At 38.6% G+C, this 14,006-nt stretch overlaps 1 protein-coding gene across 8 annotated transcripts in view; it reads left to right on the plus strand.

The window, feature by feature from the left end:
* Nucleotides 1-5,704: 5,704 nt before the first annotated feature.
* TBC1D32 (TBC1 domain family member 32) overlaps nt 5,705-14,006 on the plus strand; it is a 90,416-nt gene continuing 82,114 nt past the window's right edge. For 7 of the 8 annotated variants that reach the window (XM_032998089.2, XM_032998093.2, XM_032998092.2 and 4 more), the window contains exons 1-3: nt 5,967-6,286; nt 8,273-8,427; nt 12,001-12,162. In XM_032998089.2, the coding sequence (XP_032853980.2) occupies nt 6,260-6,286; nt 8,273-8,427; nt 12,001-12,162 (344 nt within the window). In that variant the 5' untranslated portion in view covers nt 5,967-6,259. Of the gene's footprint in view, nt 5,838-5,966; nt 6,287-8,272; nt 8,428-12,000; nt 12,163-14,006 lie in introns of those variants that run through there. The other variant, XM_032998091.2, reaches the window with a different exon arrangement.

Here is a 14,006-nt window from a genome sequence, read left to right on the forward strand (position 1 = left end):
AAAAATATTCAACTTCAGGATATCAAAGTTTGCAAGGTACCACAGACAGTAATTGGGGAGGACAAGAAGAAAGACAGACAATTCTAAGGCACAAAATATTCACATACAACTACAAAAAAGGCCACCAGGTTTGCTGAGCAGACTCCTTGGGAACCACAATGTAATAAAGTCTGTTAGCATAATTAAAAATTGTAGCTTTTGTGTTCCTTGCACAATTAGGTAGGGAGATTACATTTATAACAAATGCAGTTTCTTTCTTTTCTCTCAGGATGAGACCCTCAGTTCTGAAAGTATGAGAGGATTTCAGAGGTCCACTTGAACCAGTGAAGACTGGCAGGGAAGCCCCTGCCTCTATCTGGCACCTCCTTTGGCAGCATGGCCATTGGCGGCTATGCAAATCCCTTCATCAAAAGTGGCCTTTCTGGAACAGTAGTACCAGAATTTGGGCCCCTGTTCTGGATGTGCTGTGAGAGCAGAGCAGAGCTGGAACTGACAGAAGGCTGGCGGGCACGAGAGTCACCTAATGTTATGCCGTCCTGCAGTGAAAGATGAAGGGGAGGAGAGCCCTGCAGCAGAGATGTCTTTGCTGGCTTCCATGATTCTCCATTCAGACTGCAGCTGGGATCTGCAAGTCCCTGATCAGGCAACTGCTATCAAAATGAAAGGAGAAGAGAGTTCTCTAAATTGCTTCCTATTTCTAATGTTGATGCAATTGCCTCACCTCAGTAGCAAAAGCATTTCACAGTAATGCAAAGTGTATTGAATCTAAGGCAAAAGGAAGAAGTGTTAAAGATTCCTTTTGAATTAAAACCCTGAGATGCTGGTGTGAGACACAGTTGGCCTAAGTGACTCTAGCAGTGATTATAAACGATTAAGATCAAATGGAGGAATGGAACTGAAAGGAACCCTATAGACAGGCTATAATCTTACTTCAGTGATCACAGATAATATCTGTAGTGTTTTGAAGTGCTAATGTAGTGCCCACAAATGAGCTAGCAGTTCAGTTCACAAAAGTACATGATCCAGACTTCACTGAAGCTAATGAAATGGATAACTTTAACTGCAAGTAACAGTAAAATGGTAATTAAGAATATTTAATAGTTTAGGAATATTCCTTTAGCTTCTGATTTTTTACCAGACAAAATAATAAGTAATCCCATCACCCCAGGTCAACATATTTTCTTCATGTTCTGTGGGGATATTCTGCATCACATGTCCATAACTACAATATCTATGCCATCAAAGTTTGATTTTGGCATTTTATAAATAGCCTTAAATACACATTTACATTGAAAGAAATTATGTATTACAGGTCAATAGGTTCAAAAGTCAAACATCCATGTAACTCTTGAATACTGCTGCCACCTTCAGGAGACACATGATAAAAAAAAGGACCAAGATATTAATTAGAAAAGAAATGACAAATAAATCAGAGTTATGATGCTACTTGGTTATTATATTGTACTTCTCCGACATTAATTTTCATAATGGCATATAAAGATAATTTTATTATCCTCAATTTCCAGTAAAGATTTAAGTCCAATGTTAAGAGATTTGCCTAAGGCCAATAAGAGTCAGTGACACATATGTCCTTAGCTCCTTGAAGTTTCACCAGGAAAGATTTGTGGATCAGATAATCATTTTATTGGCATTTGGATATTTATATTGTCATAGAAGCTTACTTTGTCTTTGATTTATTGAGGCACTTACTTAGCATTGCAGTGTAGATTTTATCGCTTGCACTGAACCTCAGTTCCAGTAGTTACTTTTACAACCACATGCAGAGTATCTATTGAAAACTGTCTCATAAAATACAGATGGAAAAATCACTGTCTATATATTCACTAAGTTAAATTTTTAATCAATAATGTTCCTGATTGTTATTGGGCAGGATGGTTCCGAGTTGGTGCTTTACAATGTTATGCGAGAGTCCTATTGATTTTCTGCCAGTTTCTCACTTCTTTTTCTCAGGCAAAAAAAAAAAAAATCAGGAATAGCAGCGTAAGATCTTCAGTCTTTATGAAATGTCAGCCTAACTGAAGTTTAATTACAAAATAAGCAAACTGACCCCATTTTACTTTTGATTCCTGGAAGAGCTAACATGCATCACATATCGGCTTAGCTCTCAGTACTAAGGTACAAACTCATCTGATGTAACTTTAGACTAAAGCCATGATACTGTATTTTTTGCTTAATAGAACCGATGTAAATTCTGTATGGACATGTTTTAACATAAGCCTTCCAAGCACATATGATAGTATGAAGTGATCCAGCCTGCAACCCTCATAGCCATTTACCCTCCTGATTCCTGATTGTTTGAATGGAAACATCTAGTAATGGGTTAGTATTTCCCCAGAGTGCACAGGGAGGAAAGGACAGATGGTCGCCAAAATAGAAAATTTCCTTTAGAGATTATTTTAAAAGACTTTCCCATCAGAAGTAATATTTTAAGCAGTTTCCTTTTTGATATTTATGATTAGATTATGGTCTAATGAAGTTTCAAAACATGCTCATTGTTCCTCCAAATTTGGGAAACTCCCATGAATAGTGATGTGAGTGGGCAACAAATGCCACAGCGATCATAAAAGGGTTGATGAAGTGTCTTCATCTTTTATTTGGGGGCTCAAGAACTGACTAAGGGCTGTCAGAATATTCAGAAAGGTGGTGTAGGCTTCTTGTGTTATCTCCAGAGCCAGATTTCACACTTACTTCTCCTTCCCTGACAGCTATCTTAGCCCTAGTTTGGGAAACTCTAAAGTGGGGTTATCCTGACTCCTGGTCTCAATTAAGCTCTGGAATAGAGTATAGAAAGATGGTTTTGTTTCATCTTTTGTCAAGTGTAGTTTGCCCTCCCCTTTAGTTCTTCTTTGGTATATACTCCTTTGAAAACCATATCAGCCAAGGAAAAGCATAAAGTTGAATTTCAGTACATACTGGTTATGGTAAGTTATTCTATCTGATATTAAAAAATAATTCCTTTAGTTTGCTAAAACAAAGGCCCTACCTACTGAGTTGCTGAAAGTCTTAGTTAAACATTCTTGGAGACACTAATGGCTGTACATCACCCACATAAAATCAAAATGTCTTCAGACAATTGTGTGCCATCCACAAAAGGGTGGTCTTGTGGGCAGCTACAATGAAGGAAAAGAGAAGAGGGCCGGGCAGAATAGAACAGAGCAGAAAGAGAGGAAAGGAGAGAAATGACATGCTAATGTAATGACATTAGCGCTAAGACTAGTTGTTCCCACTACGACCATTAGCTGTAAATAAGATTCCTTTGTTGTCCACAGTTTCCTCCTTTCTGACCTGCCATGTTGGAGGCACTGCAGGAACATTTTAAATTTACAGAAATTTGGCATAAACTGGTAATTCAAATTTTGGGACATGTTTAAGGTATGGGGAGAGAATCTTATTAATCCTTAGGTATGGAAATTAAACTTCTCTGTAATACTTAAATGACTCATAACCCCATAATGTTTCACAGTTTGAAACTTTGATTACCTTATATGCTACACACTCTAAGAACTGGTGCATTTGATGTTTCCTCTAAGTTTCTAGAATTATAGAAGTCAGCGCTGTGACTTCCTACGAACATAGAAATCCTGAGGAGACTTGTTTGTATTTCATGTTTTCCTGAGCGAGGGTTAGGAGTCAGGGGGTTTCCTGTTTATACAATCGGGAGAGAACATCTGGAATATTTTTTGCCAATGAGAAAGATCCCTTGGTCCAAGAGACAGTGGAATTTCACCTGTGTGAAATCTGCATGAGCAATTTCACAGTGATTGCAACCTCTCTCGCGACTGGCATCCATCCATGTAAACATAATGCACTTCAGAATAATGTTGCTCACTCTGGAGTATCACCCGCAGAAAGTATCTGCCTGGATGCACCCTAATGATCACACCAAATGGCACCTGAGATCTGCCAGCTTGGCTCAGGAGAAAGGACTCCAGGTTTCAATTGCTGCAAAACATGTGGCAAAAGAAACTGGATGAAATACAGAGGGTAGAAGACGGTAGAAAGGAATGGATTTCAGAAACACCACATGTACCATAAGAACACCTTTCTGTGATTCCACTACAACTGCAATTTGTATTATAAGGTGTTTTATAAGATAGGAAGGACATGTTAAAATGGAGCCTGTTTCAGTAAGGACTAGGAATTCTGAATGTTATAAATACTGAGTTTCTTTATTCTATACCAGCCATGAAATTGAGGTGCTGTCACTTGAATCAGCGCTTGTGAAGTGATAGAGGAATTAGAAGTGCTGTACCACAGCACTTCTCAGTTGGTATGGGGACAGAAAAGCAGCAAACTGCTCTGTTGCCTGTGAAAGATGATCCCGGCATGCATGAAGAATAAGCTGCTGTCACTTGCAGCCCATTCCAAACAGTGCATTTAGAAGATGTGGAGAGTGCACCGCTGAGCTAACAGGACTCTGGTGTTTACTCGGGATCCTTTGCAAGCAGCAGTCAGCAGACAAACGTTCCAGTTTTTGTTTTGTGAGTACCTGAGGGCACTGGCCACTTCAAAGCACTAAAGAGAGAACAGTGCTAAAGGTACCACAGAGACTCCATTGCAACTGACCAAATCTTGTTTCTGAGGAACTAGCAGTGGAACAGGTTTATGTTTCAATTCCCGAATCATAGCTTTTCAGCAGAAATACTGTTTTACATGCTTGGCCACAACATGCTAGTAATTTTACTGTGAGAGAATGGATCCCCACGCTTAGGTACTTATAGGAACATGTCATAGGAGATTAGCATTGATGACATTATCAAAATCATTAGAAAAAGGTAGGTAGGAGTAAAGGATAAAATGTACAGTGTGTCATCTTACATGCAAGCACTGTCAAACATCATTATGAGTGTTTATTACAACTCATTTTTGTCTTGTTACAGCTAAGCTAATGGAAAATGATTTCACATCAAAATGCTTTCACCGATTTGTGTTATTCATTTATTTGTTGAATAGAAAAAAAAACCCCACAACACTATTTGCTGTTTTTGTAGTATTTCCTCCATCCCGGGAGGGGATAGAGCAGTAATGAGCACTTGAAAATACCTTGCCGTTCATATTTTTATTTCTTGAGACAATCTGCTCCCCTACTGATATAAATTGAGAATAATGGCATCAATGTGTTCCTTTGATTACAGTGGAAAACCTACGCTGCACAGAAAGCGGGGGGCCACCCTGGCCCTGACAGAGGTGAGCCCTGACACACCGGCCTGAAGACAGGGAGAGCCAAGTTGTCTCCAGCTGAATCTTTAGCCAGTTTTGCTGTGGGGGTACGCTTATTGGTAAACATGTCCGAGTCACCCAAGCCATGCGTTCTCCCTCGCCTGGGCACAGGCATCACAGCGCTGAGAACGAGGGGAAAGTGCAGACCAGTGCGATAACTCCGCACCTTCCTTTCGCCTTGGCCGACAACACAGAGACCACCAAGACAAGACAAAAAGAAGGACCGCCAACGGCCAAACAGCCTCCGTGTGGCAAAGGAGGCCGTTCCGTGCCTGGAAGCCTTGCCAGAGACGCTCCGGGGCTCCCGGCCTTCCTCCGCGCCGGCCACCCCCCGTGGCCGGGGAAACCTGCGGCGACTGAGGGCTCTGGCGGAGGGGGGGGGGGGCCGGGGCCTGGAGCCAGGGAGGGCCGAGCCCCCCCCCGGCCGGGCAGGGAGGAGCAGGCGGAGGGCTGAGGGGGCCCGGCCCTCCCGCCGGCCTCTCGCGATGTTGCTACGGGCCCTGCGAGACTCGGCAGCGGGCGCCGGCGGTTGCTAAGGGCCGCCGCCCGGGGAGACGCGCGCCCGCCGTGACGGGGAGGGCCGCCACCGCCTCAAGGTGACTCCGGCCGGCCCGCAGGGGCTCGGGGGCACACGGAGCCGGCCAGGGCCGCGCACGCCGACGCCTCCCCCCCCCCCCCCCCCCCCCCCCCACCGCAATCGGCGGGGCCTGGCCGGGCTCCCGGGGCTGGGCGGAACCGGGAGCGCGGGGCTCCGGCGCCGGGCCGGGCCGGGCTCGGGGGCGCCTCGGCTACCCCCGGGGACCGCGGAGCGAAACGGGCGGCCAGGGCGAGCGCGTCCCGGGTGCCCTGGCAAAGCCCCCCCCCCCCCCCCCCCCCCCCCCCCGTGCTTTTAGCGGTAGTGTGAGGGGGGGGTCCTGGTCAGGTTCAGCCTCTTCTCCTGACGCCTTTAAAAAGGCAAGCTGCTCTTTCATGCGTGAGATGCCATTAGAAATCCGGTTACTGCCGAAAACTCATAAGCATGAGTGACGGTAAAAATCGAGAAGGGGTAGGAATTCTTGCCCTACTCGTGTTTCTGTTAACTGCTGTCGTTGGTTTGTTGCTAAAATTGCCACCTTTTTTTTGTTGTTGTTGGTTTTTTTTTTTTTTTGTTTTGTTTTGTTTTGTTTTGTTTTTTTTCCAAAACCTTACTCAAGCAAAGGCTTGTGTAACGAAAATTCTGGCAGCAACAGGCTGCTTTGGAATCACCCCGTGGGTTTGGGTGCAAGATTTGCAGTTGTGGGGCGGTGCTGGGAAGATGAATTTGAATTTGCAAAGCTGCACAAACTGGTCTCGATGTAAGGTTTTTTTAGAAAGAAAATGATCATTTAAATTTTGCCTGGAAACTGAATAGGGGGATATGCCTGCTGGGGAAAAAAAACCAACCAACCAACCAAACACCAGAAAACCAAACACAACAAACCACAGACGTTTACAATTTTAAGATAAGTATCTCTGTTAGTGATTGCATAAGTCAGATAAGACTTTTCAAAGCTAACTTGAGGTGGAACTGCAATATTCTCATGGTTTGTCTTTATGAGTAATTTGAATGGGGCTTTGCACAGATTGCCAACCACCATCCAGATGCTTGCACTTTTAAAAATACCTAGTTATACCGAAGTACTCAGGTTTTTTTGTAGGGGATTAGGATCTTATCCAATGTTACAGTCAAACGAGAGTGGTTTATATAGACCTTTTTATGGACATTTTTATGCATTGACTTTGATTAAATATCTTGAGACTCTATAAGAGGACTGCAAATCAAAGATTATTGTAAAGGATTTGTGTTGGTTTTTTTGTTTGGTTGGTTTTCATTTTGTTGTGCTTTTATTTTTTGTTTTTCATTTTAATGCAATTTCTGGTAAGATGATGGTGTTACTTTCATCAAATATAATCAACATTAAGGTATTCAGCAACTGTGTTGCTTACCACAGAGAACTGCTAACTCAAGGAACTGTTACCTTTCATAAATGGTAACTCTTCCAGCTGGTGCTATATGGCTTAGATTTTTTTTTTGTTAGTTAATAATGTTTAAGTCTGACGAAGTGATTTATTATATTGTCTCTTCCAAGTCTGCATTTTTTTTTTATTCACAGCTGCTTAGAGAGTCTTTGATTAACTTTTTTTTTTTTTTTTTTTTTAATTAAGAAAGGCAAAGGTCTCTAAATCATTTTTCCTCAGTAGGCTAGAACTATATAAGCTAGAACTGCCACTGGGGCTTGGAAGTATTCATTGGCATTTAAAGACATTTAAGCCATGAATTTACATTAATTAATGAATCAAGATAGAAATGGAGCTTTTGGGTTTTTTGAAACCCTTGAAAATAAAACCAATCAGACCGTCTTCTGCACTTGACAGATGTTTCCAGTTTCTCACTGCTGCTGCTCCTCCCAGTTTTTCCCAATAGCTGTAGGGTTAAATTGACAGGACTCTGTCAGGTCACTGCAGTTGATTACATCAGGGAAATGAAACAGTTCTGATAATTTCACTTGGCCCTTGCAAAAGCTACCAGCACCTTCGATCATGGTTATGGCAACAGCTCTGAGTGGAGGGATTCAGAAATCAGAACTGGGTAGTAATAGTGGATGAGAAGCAGCTGAGACTTGTAGAGGTTTCTCATCAAGATAGTCATTATGTCTGTAAAAAACCCCCTTTTATAAAATGATGGTGTAGTCTTGTGCCTATTTGATGAGCAATTCCTCAAGCAACTACAAACAAGAACACTGCTAATGCAATATCTCATTTAAGAATATTATACTAAGATAACAGGAAGTTTATTAAAACTGATTTGATTGTTTTGTTTCCAGTTAGTCTGAAGATAAGCTCTATCAAATATTTTCTGTCTGCAGTTGTGTGTTTTGATAGAAAAATCTCATGCTGTTGATAACAGGAAAAAAATGGCAATTTAAGGGATTTATGCTTTTTGTAGCACCTTGAGAGGAGGAAAGAACCAAAAACTATGAGATCTTGTTATTCTTATATTTGCTTTATACAGATGTCTCACTTTACAAGTGAAGATGAAGCTCTGTTACAATCTATGCTTAGACAGTTGCTGCAGAGTGTGAAGGAAAAAATCACTGAAGCTCCATCGGTAGATTGTGCAGAAGAGATTCTCTTGCATTTGGAGGAAACAGATGAGAATTTTCACAAGTAAAAATATTTTTGCTATTTTTAGTATTTTGAAGGAGGTGAAATGTGTTGAACTGTATTATTACTGGGAAATGTTTAAAATTTGTATTGCTGTGTGAATGTTTATGTATTTATATATATCCCTGTCACTAATCAACTCTCAAAAGATGCTAAGATGCTAATTTAGAGAACAAAATAAATTTTTGCTATTTTTCTGGCTTCTTTTTTTTTTTTTTTTTTTTTTTTTTTTCTCTCCACTCTTGGTAATATATTTTTACTGTAATAGTAATTGATGAGCTGTTTGCGAGACAGGAATTTACAAAACTACTTAACTTAGCCAACTCTGATGCATATGTACATGTCATGTACTAAATGTGCACAGGGACAGAAGCTAGAAGAAATCCTCACTGAAGGCTGTCAGGCAGTATTTTAGATACCTGCTAGACAACATAGTTTTGTTTTTCAAAATAAGGTAAATTTTCAGCAGGCTACTTGGCTTCCATATTTGATTGTTCTGTCTGGCTTATATTACTGAACCCTTGTATATCTTATCAGGTAGTCACTCTTTTAATTTATATTTTGAATAAAGCAGAAATGTATCCCAATCATATTTCTGTTAAATCAGACTTGACAGTGTGACCTCTCTTACATGCGACCTAGATTTCTGGAGCCCACGCTCCTCTTTCCTTTCCATGGTATTCTAACTTGTTTATTTTTTTACTACATGGGAGATTTTTTATTATGCATTTATGATAAATCAATAGAATATCAAGCTGAAATAACCTTGAAAACATTCTAATAAGTACCATAGTTCTGTGACCTGACTTCTGAGAAATCTGGTTCCCTGCCATTTTTTTCAGAAGTGGGACTATCTACATTCTCTTAAATTTGCCTAGTTTTTAGCATTGCTTTGTCAGTGGTAGAAGTTAGGTAAAAGTAAATAAGTGAAATAGGACTAGGGTTTATCTAAAATATCACTATTATTTGTAAACTTTCATGCTTTTGTGTCTTCTGGAGACTCTAAATGTTTTCAAATGTATCTTAGCTCAATTTTAATTTGTATTGCGATTTGTATCTGATAACACTTTTATTGGCAGTCTTGTGAAGTTTGAGCACCAGATTACTGGATGAACAAACATGAGAGTGAAAAAATTGGTTATAAACATATCGAAGCTGAAAATTGTGTGTAATTTTGAAAGAAAACCATTTTTATTTAAAGGAAGATATATATACAGAAAAAAAAAATACAACCAACCAACCAAAAACATATGGAATTATTTCTGAGGATTTATTAGGAGAATACCTAGGATGAGGGAGTAAAGTCTACAGCTGGTAGAAACAGTGCATACATAGCTTTCCCCTCTAGAACAGTGGAACCATGGCATCCATTACTCTTTCTGGCATGTTAAAAAATTGGTGATCCTAAAGATACTTCCTTCTCATGAGAAAAGTTTTAACTTGCATCACTTGATTTTCTGTTGAATGTTTTAAATGCAGAATATGAGCATTACTCTCTGGCACTGGAATATTTCTGGAGGTATTCTAGTCTTGTTCGTGACCCACAGCAGTATGGGTTGGTTTTCCTGGAAGGTCAGAGAGGTCATATGGTGATTTATTAGTGAGACCATTAAGAAACTTTCTCCTTGACCCTTACCCCATCCATCTAGACTGCAAGCTCCTTTATTAGCCTTTATTAGTAGTGTGTGCTTTTGGACTGTCCAATATGCTCAGCATTTTGATCAGCACTGTTTCTGCTTCATGGTTATTTTGCTTCAGTAATTTTATGAGACCTTACTTTATCCTCTGTTCCCACTTTGACATAGGAAAAACAAAAACACAGGATCCTCAGAAAGCTAATAAAAAGGAAAATTGAATCAAGTTCAAAATTCATGTGCAGTAGTGAAAATAGGGACTTAAATAGTTAAAAGTAGCATGTTTTCTGGTGTATTTTTTTACTTAAAGTCCTAGAGGTTTTTTTATAACACTTCTCCCCACCCCACTCCCCCGGTGCTTCCTTTGTAAGCCCAACCAGATCAGTCTGACTTGATTCTGCATGTGAAGTAGTTCGGTGACTGCTGAAATACTTGTTACAAAACATGCTTAAGGTGGAAGAATGATGCAGAAGATCAAGGCTAGGGCATCAAGCAGACATAAACTTAGTGGCATGAATAATGATGTGATTGCTGTGTATTTCATAGCGCAGCAGTCGCTGCAAAAATGTATACCCTGGAAATGTTGCTGTCATAAAACAAATGGGAAAAAGTTTTTTGAAAGCTTTCATTCAGTGGAGAGTCGTGTGCAATTTCATTATTGTAGAAGTAAAAAGCCAGCTTTCAAGACAAATGAAAATGCAAATAAACATGTTTGCATCTTTCTCGACATGTATTTCGTGTATTTCTGTTATTGTCATTGAGAACAAAAGTGATGTAGAAATGGAAATAAGTGGGAAATGGAGGGGGAAATAAAAAAATAAAGGCCTGTTATACCTGATGAAACTTGAGGTAGGCAGTCCAGTGAGGAAGTAGGTATCATGATATAAGACACAATTTTCTGTGCTTATTTTTTTTATGTATCTTCAATGTAGTCTGTTTTATTTGTTTAATAAACAAGAAATGCAAAAGCTGCTGCCTGTTGTAACAGTAGCTTTTATTTACATTTGCATTTTATAGCTTTGGACTCTGTACCTACATGGTGAACTGGTTTATTTGAATTTTTCTCACTCTGTATTTATCCAAATTAACATAAAGTAGTTGCACATCTGCATTTGATATAATGAAAATATAATGATGCAACTACTGTTTATGAATGATCATTTTCTCATGAGTTTCTCTTTGCCTTGTCATTTATATAAATCAGACTAACCAAAAAAAAAAAAGTTTATATATTCTGAGCATTAATTTTTAGCATTTTCTGTAGCTAATAGAGTCTGAGGACCCAGTGGGAGTCTTTAATTTGAAATACCCCTCTGATTATTCTTTTGTTTAAACAAGATTCTGTATCTAATAGAGTGCAAAGTGCCAATTTACTTACATTTAACAAGGAACCACAGACAGCTAGTCTGTCACTTTGACTGAGTGAGATCTGCATCCTGTCAGGACACACAGATTTTCATCAGTCTTAGACACGCTCATATGCTATAATTTATAAATTGTGTTTTCTCTATTCTCATTTTATACGTATACTGCATAAATAATAATGTCAGATGGATATACCATAAGACAGTGCTATGTTCAGAATGCTCCAAGGAATATTTAATTTGGAATTTTAAATTAGATATTTCTTGATCTAGGATTTTAGTCTACAAAACCTTAACCTTTTGTCCAATTAGATTTTTACATTTAGAAGCAGCACAAAAGGAAATCAGAAACTATTTCTTCCTGGAATATGCTGATAATGACCATATTGAAGAAAATCAAACTTTATTGTATTTCTTTACACTGTTGAAGCTTATTTCTTTACAAGTTGTAAACCCTTACCTTAAAGTGGCGGGGGTCTCCTGGGAGAGAAAATATCTAATGTTAATATAATGTTGAAAACATTTGACAATGAGATCAAGGAATGCTGTTACATTTTAATTTTGTATATTTGTTGCAGCTATGAGTTTGTGAAATACCTTAGACAGTATATAAATAATAGCGTGGGATCTGTGATTGAAGAAGAAGCAGAAAAATGTACTTCTGCTCAAACTCAGGGTGAAGTATCTGGCTATGACACTCTTGTCCAGCATGTTACCAAGAAGACCCGGGAATCAAAAGAGTGAGTATATACATGTAATTCATGTTTTTGTTTCTTCTTGGTCATTGTCTTCCTTTCTTTTTTTCAGAACTTGTTTTGAAAAAATAAATTCTGAGCCTATGGGTGACAAAACTGATTCTTTGCTTTCAAATAATCAGTGCTAAGCAATTCCTACTCCACATTGCAATTTGTCATGCTTCGTCTCACTCTGGAATTAAGATTATGAATTATTACATAAAAAGCTTGGTAGCAAATCTGTGAAGTTTTTGAGGTATATAGTACTGGAATTGGGCAGGAGTAAGTTTTGAGCGAAGAATCACTATTTCATAATATTTCACTAGCTGCAAGTGAAATTCAGTTGTGATATGGAAGTTGGCCTAATAGAAAAATTGGTTTTATGAGGTATTAAAGTTTGATAATTTCTTTAGATATAAATGGACAGTTTGCATGACAATGTTGTTTTCTAAAAAAAAAAAAAAAAAATAAATTAGAATACAAGTGTATATTTTTTTAAGATTGCTTCCTTGGATCTAGCCACGTGTCCTGTGAGAGTAGTATGTTCAGTCAGATCTGCTTTCATTGACTAGTTTAAAAACTGAAGTTTGATCCATCTAGCTCTGTATTTTAGTGTACAGTGCAAAGTGCTGTCCATATAATGTAGAATCGTTATGTGGAGCAACTGTATTATTATTCAAGATTTTTTTGACTTGTATTGTTAGATGGGCAGGAAGCAGTAGGTGTGCAAAACCACATATCAGCATATTACAGGGACTATGGTCTGGATTAACTGGCTTTTGAACACCTTATTTAGTAAAGAAGCCTTGAGTAGAAAAACCTCTGTGAGTAGCAGTTAAACTCATTTCTCTGTCATCTCTTCCCTACTGTATTCACCTTCCTATGGACATTAAAATAACTTTTCCTTGGAAAACAGGCTGATAGCTGTTTTACTTAATTTTCATGCTTTGGATTTTGAATTTGCATAGGCAGGTAATTGATGTGATTATTTAAAACAGTGATCAATAGTACTTTTAAAATGGATTTTAGTATATATAGCTGTTACTTCCAGAAAATACGTAAAACTTTAAAAGTTTAGTCTATGCATCACATTGTTTTGGGAATTCCTGTACAAAATTACCTCCATCATAATGCGTAAAGCAGTTCTAAAAGTATTGTTTCTTTAATTAAAAGAGGCAGTATACTTTTGTTGTCACAGTGAATCAGGTCCTTGCCTCTCTATTTTTCATTGTCATAGAGAACCATGATGAGGGCTTTGCTGAGGTTGAACCATTACAATGCAAAAACAAATTAAAGTGAGCACCTGAAATGGTGAATGCTGAAAAATGGAAAATAACCTACTAACACCCCACTATTTTAGCGTCATTTTTATGTGTTACAGAGGAAGAAAACAAAAAAGACAATTTTTGTCTCATGTACTTTAGCCAGTAAAATAATTTTATACACTACTTCAGATGAACTATTTTTTTTCACTCATCTTTATTGCATAATATTACCTTCATCTCATTTTTTTTTTAAATGGAAAGAGTTTTTTGCTGTGCTGCCTGTTTACTATGTGTCCTCAATAAGAAAGGATTTAAAAATAGTTTATGTTTCTGTTCTAGAAGACTTTATTTTGTGTTTTCAGAAGGTTTCTTATCTAGAAGTACACAAATGTGTTTTATGAACCCTCTATAGGGCTCTTGTCACGTGCCTGCAAGCATTCTGAACTCAGAGCATTATCGGGTCTCACTGTGATGGTCCTGGTATCATTTCAGGATCATTCAAGGTTCCAGTTTTGTTCATTGTTCATTTTCTGTGGTAGGTAGTATGCTTAAAGGCATTTATGGAGAAAAATTTATTAAGGAATT

This window comes from Tyto alba, unplaced genomic scaffold, assembly GCF_018691265.1.
Source record: "Tyto alba isolate M040663 unplaced genomic scaffold, T.alba_DEE_v4.0 Super-Scaffold_22, whole genome shotgun sequence".
Classification (NCBI taxonomy): domain Eukaryota; kingdom Metazoa; phylum Chordata; class Aves; order Strigiformes; family Tytonidae; genus Tyto; species Tyto alba.